Genomic DNA, 12,289 nt, shown 5'->3' with positions numbered 1-12,289 from the left:
TTGGAGGTGCCGCCGAGCTCTTTGCCAGGGCCGGTTTGCTGCCGATTTTGTTACAGGGCCGATTTTGCAGCTATGCTGCAAAAACGGCCCTGTAACAAAACGGCCTCGGGCCCAAAGCCGGCCCCCACCCGTGTGGCGCACCGGGGGATTGCCCGGTGCCCGCTATAGACAGGCCGGCCCTGCTCCCTGCTGCTACTGCCATTCAGCAGACCCCGCCCCACTCTACACTCCGTTCGGGATGGGGTGATGAAAATTTAAATGGTAACGAATGAACTTCAATAACATGTTTTTTTTTTGTATCTGTGAGTATTTCAATGGGGCGACGCTGCTCCGCTTTAAATACAGGAGTTGCCCTTGCACCAAAAGCTAAGGGGGATATCAACAAGGGGCCGCGGAAATCATCGCAAATCGCGCTTAGCGTGATTTGCAATATCGTCAATTCACATTGCCATGTTAGCGGCGTATTTACAATGATTTGCTAACAGGCGATGTTAAACCTTCGATATACGACGATTAAAAGCAATATCGCCTGAAAACCAGCGAAGTCAGCATTGCGCTGAGTAAAATGTTGATAATAGGGAGAAGTGGATGTAACCTTACAATCCACCTCGCCTTATGCACATGGCTAAGTCGGAAAATTTCCAGACGTTAGTTTTCGGCGATGTCAGCGGTTAGCGCAGCTTTTTTAAACGCTGCTCGTTGTCTGGGCTCGCTTGTTGATACCGCGATGTGCGGTTAATGATCAATTTCCCTGTTCTTTCCTGAAGATACGCCTACTTTGCATCTCATTAGCGATGCAAAGCGAGGCGTTAATAAAAAGGCAGCAAACATGCGCTAATGCATGTTTGCGTTGCCTTGTTAATAGGGCGATGGCATTATCTCTGCTTTAGCGGCGAAAAGTGATGCTAAAGCGGAGATAAAGCCCTTGATAATATTCCACGTTGGCAGCACCATTTTGTTTCCTGTAAAAAGAACAGGTGAAAGTGAGATTCCTGGTTTGCTGGTGTGGTACTGAGGTATTGTTTTCAGAATATCGTCTGACATAAATAGTGTGTCCTAAAATACAGTCTGCAAAAATATTGCCACGGGAGCCAAGCAGTATTACAACAGAAAAGTTTATTAATACAGATTAGCCAAACTGAAATATGTCTTTTTGGAAAATAATTGAGCTAATAAAACATTCATCTAATTAATGTAGCCGTGAAGTGGAAGAAGTTGGGGAAGGAACGCACCAGAGAGCCAGTCCAACAGCTTGACTGTTATAATCCGCCTTTATTTGTAAAAATGCAGGTATACAACCACATCTTTCATTTTCTTTCCTTTTAGAACAAAAGGAAAAGGCACATACATATGTTAACAGCCTTTGGCGGACACATTCGTGAGATGGTGCAGGTTCCGATGGCCGCTCTACATGAGGCTTTTCTCCTTTCTACGGGGCCAGGATTTTGGGGCAAAGGCTGCAGTATAGAGAGAACGAGGAGACTGCGCATGCGCAACGTGGGTTTGTGTGAAATGGTGCAATAGTTAACTAATAGTAGGTTTCCTTCTCCACCCAACCTGGAAAGAGAAAAAATACTGTGTTAGCTAAACAGTATAATGGAAGCAGGAATATCGAAGGGCAGAACTACAATATAACATCTTTAAGCAGACATTAACTAAGCTCAACATAAGACATGGTGCACTTACAGAAACCACAGAACAAACAAATGTACTTACCTGTTAAATCTAATCTTTATCAATGGTGCAGGAAGCTGGCTCTGTGTATATTATACCAAAGTAAGGTATAGTGTTCACAGAGTCCAGGGAGTTCCAAGAGGCTTTACAGAGGCTAAGGTAGATCATACTAATCCTCTAGTTTTTGGGAGTGTGGGTGAGCAGTTGGGCTCATCAGAGGGCTGTGTTAAGCATTTGCTGTACACACTCAGGTAAGAAATGATTACACACACTAGGGGGCCGATTAAGATCGCGGACGGACTTGCGTCCGTCCGCGATCACTGAGGAGGAGGGAACGACCGCAGGGGCTGCGGCGTTCCCTCCTGTGCGATTAGGATGTGACCGCCACCCTGGCGGTCACATCCTCTATTTTTAACATTGCGGCGGGTGCGGCTTCAAGCTGCACCCGCAGCAATGTTAAAAATGCACGCATTGCATTTGTATGTAGAAAGTGGCAGGCACCGCGCGGTGCCTGCCGCTTTCTGCATACAAATGCAGGGGGGTACCATAGGTACCCCCCATGTGCACCCCCCACCCCCTTCACAACGGGCCCCCGCAGTGAAGTTACACATGCTTTTCCACGGCGGAAAAGCCGCCGCGGAAAAGCATGTTTCACATCCCATCCTAATATGGCTGGCGGTGTCTGAGAGACACCGTCACCATATTAGAGCTTTTCCGCCGCGGTTGTAAGCCAACCGCGGCGGAAAAGCTGCGGACGGAAACCAGGACCCACCAGCCATCCTAATGTGGCGGTGGGTCTTTGGTGGGTCCGCAGAGGATTTTCCGCATCCTCCGGGCCGGCGGTGGCTTCCGCCGGCCCGGAGGATGCGGAAAATCCTCCATCGTAATATGCCCCTTAATGTCTAAATCAGAGACTAATTGTTTATAAAAATATTAGTTTGTTACTTTTATTGCTAGAACCAAAGAAACTTAGTTGCAGCTAAGTACAGTTTTCAGACTGGCAATACTTTTCAGTGCAGTAAATTGATACTTAGTGCAGGACTTCAGTTCAGCAAGGTTGATACAGTTTTTAGAAATATCAGTACTTTGCAGATCGAGAAAAATATACATTTAATGCAATATTTCAAATGAGCAATGTTATCCTATGTGAGGAAAACAAGAATGTAATTTCACAGGTAAGTACTCTACTCAGAAACCCTGTCTTCAAGGTTTTAGGTTAACACAGGGCAAGGTTCAAGTGAGCATCAAGACTGCACCACCAGGGGCACTAACGTGGCCAGGTGCAGAGGTCAAATTTGGTGTTGGGTGCCCAATGTTGACCAACTGAGATGTGGGGCATTCAAAGTTGTGCCAATTACAGGGAAGTAAAGCAGAGCAGAAGGGGAACCTCCAGAGGTTAAAAAGAGCAGTGGGTGGTGGGAGGGAGGGGCACGAGGCAGCACCAAACATAGACCCTCAGCAGAATGGAGTCGGCCGGGTTCAGAGTGCAAAAATAGTGTTGGGCACGCAATCCAAATCAATAGAGAACTATGGTCTTGAACAATGGCTGCAGTCTCAGACCAGTAAGGTGGATGAAGGGAACCGATGGCTGGGCAGGTGAGTTTGGATGTTGAGGGTCACCTGGGCACTGTTGGCTGGGCTCCCAAGACATGGGGGCTGTGGGTGCAGTGGTATCTTGGGGCCAAGTCAGTGGGTGTCTTCAGGCTTTGTCTGTTGCACAGCTCTTCTTTGTCCTCTTCCTTCGTAAGTCGTCAGGAACTATGGAGTGTATTTCCTAAATACTGGAAGGTAGTAGCCAATGGGCTACTTACCTTTAGGGTGTCTTTTGTATAACCACCCCATTTGGGAATGGGACATACACCTAATCCTATTGGCTAGAATCTTCCAAAACAATATGGAGTATTCTAAAAGGCGGGGTCACTTCAGCTCAGGACACTTCAGGGATGGTCCTGGCTCTAAGGGGAGACACCTCTCCTGCTTACAAATGTTCCCACTGACCTTGCTTCCAAAATGTTGGGCCTGGTCAAGGTGGTGGGCATCTCCACTAGCTGGGGAGGCCCTAGTCAGCATAACAAAGGGTAGAAAGCCTTTGAGGCTCACCGTCCTTCAATGCTGTTCCTGCTTGGGTGTTGGTGTAAAGCACCTCCACTCAGAGCAGGCTTTGTTTCTGACCCACACGAGTAAAAGGTTCCCACCTCAGGGGGTCAGAAACATGGCTGGTTCAGACTAGTCAGGCACTCGCTAGTGGTTTGGTAGGTTTTATGGGGCACCTTTCAGGTGCATTTATTAATGAAGCATCTGTGTGGGCTCATTAATCTGAGATGCTTGGTACCAAAAATCTTGTGATTCGGTTAAGTCATCATGGAGCTGCAGAACATTTATTGACAAAATCCCAGCCCATGTACTCAGTATGGCTTCACTACACACTTATAATGTCTAAGAATGGACTTAGACACAATAGGGGCATATCTGCTAATGCAGGCTGCCCTCACAAGAGTTATAGTGCACCCTGCCTTAGGGCTGTAAGGCCTGCTGAAGAGGTGACTTACCAATGCCTCTTGCAGTGCTGGCAGGCCTGGCATACAGGAATGTGTGCCACGTTGACTCTTCACCTTTATCAGCACCAAAACACTTAGGGTGCAGTGGCAGTGTGCATGTGTTTGATGAGGGGTCTCTCAGGGTGGCATAATACGTTCTGGAGCCCTTAGAGACCCTCTTTGGTCACAATGCTCTTGGTGCCACTGTTACCTTTCACAAGAGACTTTTCTGTGTGTGCCAATTGTGGATCAAAGGTACAGTTTTGGGAAAGAACACAGGCACTGGGAACATGGTTAGCAGGAACCCAGTGCACATTATGTCAAAAAGCATCAGAATTAGGCAAAAAGTGGGAGGTAATCATTAACAAGGGTCACTTTCCTACACGTCCCCCATCCCCAAGCAAAAGAAGATGAGACTAACCTTCCTCAATAGAGTCTTCATTGTCTAAGTGGAAGAACCTGGAAGGTCTGTCTGCATTGGCATGGGGAGTCCCAGGTCTTTGTTCCACTCTAACGTCCATTCCCTGTACGTAGATGGACTGCCTCAAAAGTTTTGGGTTCTCAGCTCTCATCTGCATAAGCCACCTGAGAAGTCTGTGGTTGGTTTCAACAAGGAAGTGAGCATGAAACTTCTTCACGGACTGGGATGGGAGCTTCCCCGCACGCTGTGTTTGGCCCTGTTACATGTCATAGAGGGGTTTGGGGGCAATTGATAAAAGCTGCATCTCCTATTGCTTGGTCTCACGTTGGCAAAGAGGGACATAGCTTGGAAGGCACCCCAGGCCCCGTTGCTGAATGCATGGAGAAATGGGATAGATTTTTGCATGGGCCTTGAACAGCCGATCTTCACTGCCAGGATGTGTCCTTGTAAATACTATAAGATTTGGAAACGATGGGCAGACTACTGGGGACTAGATTTAGATCCGCCGCTGGAATGGGATGTTCATCTGACATCTGTTTGATGAGTGTGAGGAAGACAAGCTTTGCTGGGGGGTTGATGAGCTTTGTATGTGGTTCCAGTGAAGTTCTAAATGTTTCCAAGGGGGCGTGGGCGCAATTGGGGGGAGAAGGGTGGGGGGTGTTCTTTTTGGTTTCTTAAGTATAAAAAGTCAACGTCATTTGCTATTGTATACTGGATGTGTGCAGCAGGCTCCGGGGTTGCGGAGCTATGCAGTATATGTGGACCATGACAAATAAAGCTTGTTTAAAAAAAAAAACACTTCTTCACGGACCAGGCCACAGCAAAGGCCCCACTCTCTATGGTACTCCAATTCTGTTTTCTGAGGTGTAACCTCCTGCTAATGAAAGCAACAAGCTAGTCCTGCCCATCATTGTTAGTTTGGGATAGGACTTCTCCTATCCCAGGCTCAGAGGTATTAGTCTGCACAATTTACTGCTTGCTGAGCACATTGCCTCTTTCAGGGTGTCAACCACCTTTTGACTACTAACAGTCCAGTTTATCTTCTTGGGAATATTCCTGGAGGAGAGTTCTGTGAAGGAGCTCAGAGGCATTAGTCTGCACAATTAACTGCTTAGAGTAATCTGGAGCTATAAGAATTTGTGCTGAGCACATTGCCTCTTTCAGGGTGTCAACCACCTTTTGACTACTAACAGTCCAGTTTATCTTCTTGGGCATATTCCTGGAGGTGAGTTCTGTAAAGAGTGTCACAATGGAACCATACCCCTTCCTTCACACATCTCTTGTAATACCCAGTCGAGCCAAAGAATGTCCTGACTTGGGTCTGGGTTCTTGTAGCTTCCCAGTCTGGAATTGTCTGGATCTTGGGTTGTGAGGGTTGCACTTGGTCTACACCTACAAGGTTGCCCAAGTATACAACAGTACTCTGCCCTATCTGGCATTTGGATGCCTTGATAGTGAGGCCTGCTGTTTGCAGGAACTGCAAAACCTTTCCAAAGTGGGCCAGGCGATCCTGCCGGGTAGAGCTAAAGACCACAATATCATCTGGATATGCTGCACTGAAGGTCTCCAGCCCAGCAAGGACTTGGTTCACCAACCTTTAGAAGGTGGCAGGGACATTATTTAGGCCAAAGGGCATAACAGTGAACTGATAGTTGCCATCTGGTGTGGAGAATGCTGTCTTTTCTCTTGCTCCTGGGGCCATGCCAATCTGCCAGTACCCTGCAGTTAAGCCAAAGGTACTGAGAAATGTGGCTGAACCCAATTTGACTATCAGCTCATCAGCCCTGGGTATAGGGTGAGCATCTTTCTTGGTGACAGTATTGAGATCTCCGAGTACACACAAAACCTCAGTTCTCTCTTTTCACCTTATGGGTGAGGCTTGGGGACTAATACCACTGGGCTGGCCAAGACACTCTCAGAGGGTTCAATAACCCCTTACTTCAGCATCTTGCTTACTTCAGCTTTGATACTCTCCTTAACTTAGTCAGACTGCTTATAGACCTTTTTTTTGACAGGCAAGCTGTCTCCAGTGTCCACATCATGGGTGAACGAGTATGTCTGTCCAGGAGTTAAGGAGACGAGCCTAGCATACTGTTGCAGGACTTACCTGCAGTCAGCCTTCTGTTGGCGAAAGGGGGTGTCTGAGTAGACAACTCCATCTACTGACCCATCTTTTGGACTGCAAGAGAGGCGGTCACAGAGAGGTTCACTCTGTACTTCCTGATCCTATCAGTAACCATAACCATCACCATGGTTACATCAGCCCTGTCATAGAAAAGTTCGAGGCGGTTCACATTGATCACCCTCTTGGGGTCATGCTAGCGCCCAGGTCTGCCAAGTAGGCGACATCACTATTCCTCCCACGGATAGGATGAGGACCACTCCATTTGTCTTGGAGGGCCCTTGGTGCCACATGCTTCAAACCCCATTCCTCTTGCCCTGGTTGGAGCTCCACCAGTGCAGCCTTTTGGTCATACCAGAGATTCAGCTGGCCTCAAGATCTTTGAATGCTTTTTCCATCAACTCTGCCATTCTGGAATGTAGTCCTGGTACATGGTCCACAATATCTTGCTTAGGTTCGTGGAGAGGCTTCTCCCAATCCTTCTTCACAAGACAAAGTGGTCCCCTTACAGAATGGCCAAACAGAAGTTCAAAGGAGAACAACTCTACTCCCTTCTAAAAAGGAGAACAACTCTACTCCCTTCTGAGACACCTTTCTGAAGACAAAATTCAAGCATGGCAAAAGGAAATCCCACCTCCTTTTGAGTTTTTCAGGGAGTCCTATGATCATGCCTTTCAATGTCTGTTAAAAGTCTCAACAAGGCCAATGGTTAGTGGGTGATGGTGATAAGGTGTACTGAACTTATAGGTCACACCACACTCATTCCACCTGTGTTTTAGGTAACTAGACATGAAGATTGCACATCTGTCTGAAACCACCTCCTTATGAAGTCCTACCCTGGTAAAGATACCAATGAGGGCTTTGGCTACTGCAGGTGTTGTAGTCCTAAAGGGAATTGCCTCATGATACCTGGTAGCATGATCTATTACTACCAGCATGAATGTGTTTCCTGATGCTGTGGGAGGTTCAAGTGGACCAACTATGTCCACCCTTATCTGTTCAAAGAAATCCCTCTCCATTGGTAGTGAAATCACGGGAGCCTTTGGTGTCAGCCTGACTTGCCACTATCTTGATAGGTGACACAGAAGCTGCATAACTCTTTCACCTTCTGGGACATTTTTGGCCAGTAGAAGTGACTGACTAGCCTACACCATGGGCCAATGTTAGTAAGGATTCTCTAAACTGCTGGGGGTGAAGCTCCTCTCCCTGAAGAGAGGGATCCTGATTTTTTTTGCTGTTCAGATACTGGTCTCCAAGTCTTCTTACCTTCACTCTTGGAACACTTCTTTTTCACACTTTGCTCTGCTCTGTAATTGGGGTTTTACACACACCATCTCAGGGATTCGCGGCATTAGTTTTCAGTTCTACCTCACCCCATGCTGAGGTCACCAGCCATTCCCTAGCAGACATTCAACAGGGATTGCCAAAGAGACCCAGGCCAGTAGCCCCTCCATATTCTGAGGATCTTGTTGCCCTCAGATGCATATTAGTTACATTGTAAGTATTGGTGACTGGATAGGTTTGTCCAGAAAAACCAGTTTTTCTGTCACCATGGTGACACTGGCACCTGTATCCCTCAGGGAGTCTACTCTAATCCCATTAATCAAGGGTTGCTGTCTACTTTTTCATATTAGGTGGCCAGACAGCAAGAGTGGCCAAATGTACCCCACACTCAGAGACTAAAATAGCTTCAGTGTGAACCCTGATTTGCCCTGGGCATACTGTTGATTCCACCTGGACACTTGCCATACCAGTACTAACTGGAGGAGTACTAGGGGGATCTGTTTGTGACCCAGGTGTTTACAGTGCATCACCAGGTATTTTGGGGGGTTAACGTTTTTGCCCTTGTACCCATTATGAAGAGTTCAGGGACCCACCCTCCTGTGCAGGTTTCTTTTGATCACTCAGTGATAGTCTTGGTCACCCTCGTCTTGACCCAGTGGTCTGCCTTCTTTCCCAATTCTTGGGGAGAAGTTAGACCTAGGTCTATCAGATACTGATGCAACTTTTCATTAATTCAGTTACTTAAAGTGTGTTCTTTCATGAACAGAATATAAAGCCCATCAAAGTCATGCACTTCACTTTCAGTTAACCATCCATCAAGTGTTTTCGCTGAGTGGTCTACAAAGTCAACCCAGGACTGACTCAAGGTTTTTTGAGCCCCCTTGAATCAAATTTTATATTCTTTAGTCGTGAATCCAAAGCCCTCAGTCAGGGTATCCTTCATGAGGTCATAGGACTCAGCATCTGTCCCAGTGGGCGTCAGGAGTCTATCCCTGCACCTACCAGTGAACAGTTCCCAAAGCAAAGCTGTCCAGTGTGACTTCTGCACATGTCCCCATTCATAGGCCCTCTCAAAGGCTGTGAACCATTTTGTGATGTCATCACTTTCCTCATACTTGGGGACAATCAATTTGAGGATTTTAGGGTCATAAGAGTTCTCTCTATCCCTAGGTATTATGTTGCTGCCATTATTTATGGGTGCTAGACCCATATCTGGTCTTTCCCTTGCTATAGCCAAGAGTCTATCCTCCAGGGTTATTCTGCGAGTTAAGCTTGCTAACAGGATGTGCTCCTCACTGACGCTGCTTGGGGTGCCTGTCCCACTTGTGTGGGAGGTGCCTGTCCCACTTGTGTGGGAGCTAGTTACCCTTAGCACTACTCTTGGAAAGATGGGTGCAGGGACCACATGAGGAGACAGAGACTTTCACCTTTTATCACCACTTTCTTCTTCTGGGAGGAGGCCCTTCTCATTTGGAAGGTTGTTGCTTAGCATATTCTGCAAAGAGCTTCCGGAGCTTGGTCTTGGTAGGATTGGAACCAGTTTTAATTTTTCTAAGTCTACAGAGGGTCCTTAGGTCCTTCATGCCAAGATGGAGGTAAGGGGACATGTTGAGTTCCAAAACCACATTCTCTGCATCCATTATTTCACTGAAGTTTTTAAAAAGGACTATCAAAAACTTCTAGGTACTTTTACCCCTAACTAAATTAGGCTTTTAATGAATGTTAAAGGGACTTAACCAAGACCCTAACAAGAATTAAAAAAATGTGGAACAATTGCCAATTCAAAAAATACAGTTGAATCTAAAGGCAATTTCGGATTGTAGTCCTATGTTCACATTTTGTCAGAGTGGTCCAGCAAATGCAAAGTCATAGACCCCACTGCTGAACCACCAATGTAGGAAGCTAGGTCTGTATATTCTATACCAAAGTAAGATCTAGTGTGCACAGAGTTCAGTGGATCACCATAGGCTTTACAGAGGCTAACGTAGATAATACTAATGCTCTCTTTTGTGGTAGTGTGGGCGAGCAGTTAGGCTTATCAGAGGGCTGTGTTAAGCATTTTTTGGACACACTCAGGCAAGAAATGATTACACATACTCATTGTCTAAATCCGAGACCCAGGGTTTATAAAAATATTACTTTGTTACTTTTATCACTGGAATCGAAGAAACGTAGTTGCAGGTAAGGACTATTTTCAAACTGGCAATGCTTTTCAATGCAGTAAATTAATATTTAGTGCAGGACTTCAGTTCAGCAAGATTGATACAGTTTTAAGAAATAGAATACTGTGCAGATCAAGAAAAATCTACACTTAGTGCAATATTTCAAATGTGCTAATTCGTGACGATTTTGCGATTATTCCCGAATGAGTGCGCCAAGAGGAATGTTATGAATGGCTGGCCACAACTTGAGCAGAGAGTTGCAGCCACAATTTTACCTCATTGGAACAGTCTTGGGGCTCAAACAAAATGGCAGAAAGTGGCATAAGAGGTCAGGTTGCATGTGTCCTGACCCTATGAGAGGAATATAGAGGTGCTTGATAATATCACAATATTCACGAATTCGCTGCGACGGTTAGCGCAGCCCCCGTGTAACGCTGTGACAAATTTGCCAATATACGTCACGGTGACTTCGCAAATATCACTGAAAAATTCAAAAAAATGTTTATACACCTACCCTCAGTCTCATTTAGGCACTCACACACCCACTTAGACACCCACTCTGAGACTGATGTTTCCACTGAGAGATGCATTCAAATACTCATGAACCCACTCATAGCCCTACTCAGACACTTATACACCCAGTTACAGATCCACTCAGACACTCACTCACAGAGCCACTCTGAGACTAATGTGCCACTCACAGACCCAGTCAGAGACCCAGACACCTACTCATAGACCCACTCAGACACTGATGCACCTACTCACAGACCTAGTCATGCACTCACACACCCACTCAGATACTACTGAGAGACTCACACACTCACAGACCCACTCTGACTCTCCTGCACCCACTTACGGACCCACTCAGAGACTCCTACTCACAGACCCAATCAGAGACTCTTGCATCCACTCACACACCCACTCAAACACACACTCACGGACCCATTCAGAGACTGACACACCCACTCACAGATCCACTCAGACATTCATGCATTCACTCAGAGATCCACTCATATTCTCATGCACTCACTCAGGCCCCTACAGACACTCAAACACAGACCCATTGATATTCTGATGCACTCACTCACAGACCCACTTTGGCACTCATACAACCACTTACAGACTCACTGAGAGACTCATGCGTCTACTCACAGATCCCCGCAGACACTAACACACCCTCTCACTCACCTATACAGCCACTCACACCAGCACTCACTCTCCTATACAACCTCTCACACACCCACACAACCACTTACATACCCATTCACACATCCATACAACCACTCACACCCATACAGCAATTCACACAGATGCTTACTCTCCAATACAGCCACTCGGACACCAACTCACTTAACCAAACCCCAACTCAAATAGCCACTCATTCACTCACCTATACATCCACTTACACATCAGTCACTCACTAATACAGCTACTCACACAGCCCCTCGGTCACCCATACAGCCATTCACATACCCACTCACCTGCCAATACAGCCACTCTCTCACCTATATAACCACTCACACACCGACTCACTCACTCATACACCTACTCACACAGATGCTCACTGGTTCATAGAACCAGTCACAATAGCACTCACTCACCCATACAGGTACTCACACACCCTCTCACTCATCTATATATCTCTCACACTAGCAGTTACCCATAGAGCCACAACGAATAGCACTCACCCACCCATACAGCTACTCACACCACCACTAACTCAACCATACAGCCATTCACACTAGCACTCACTCACCCATGCAGCCACTCACTCACCTACACAGGCATGCACTCACCCATACACCTACTCACAACCACTCACTCATACAACCACACCCTCTTTCCTCACACATACAGGCACTGACACCCTTACAGCCACTCACACAACCATTCACTCAGTTATACAGCCACTGGTACCACCACTCATTCTCCCAAATGGCCACTCACTACACAAGCACTAACTCACCAATACAGTCACTCATGCATCCACTCACTCACCAGTGCTGCCACTCACACATCCAGTCATACCCACAGTCACTTAAACACCCACTCATATACCCTTGCAGCCACTGACACACTCACTCAATCA

General features: G+C 46.7%; 1 protein-coding gene across 1 annotated transcript in view; it reads right to left on the bottom strand.

Moving 5' to 3' along the window:
* Positions 1-1,097: 1,097 nt before the first annotated feature.
* LOC147699073 (sodium/potassium-transporting ATPase subunit alpha-1-like) overlaps positions 1,098-12,289 on the bottom strand; it is a 244,865-nt gene continuing 233,673 nt past the window's right edge. Inside the window, exon 23 of the mRNA XM_086935650.1 lies at positions 1,098-1,557. Coding sequence (XP_086791776.1) covers positions 1,529-1,557 — 29 coding nt within the window. The 3' untranslated portion in view covers positions 1,098-1,528. The remainder of the gene's footprint in view (positions 1,558-12,289) is intronic.

Source organism: Lissotriton vulgaris, chromosome 8 (genome assembly GCF_964263255.1).
Source record: "Lissotriton vulgaris chromosome 8, aLisVul1.2, whole genome shotgun sequence".
NCBI classification, from domain to species: domain Eukaryota; kingdom Metazoa; phylum Chordata; class Amphibia; order Caudata; family Salamandridae; genus Lissotriton; species Lissotriton vulgaris.
Note: the sequence above shows the minus strand (reverse complement) of the source record. Positions and strands in the feature narration are given on the sequence as shown.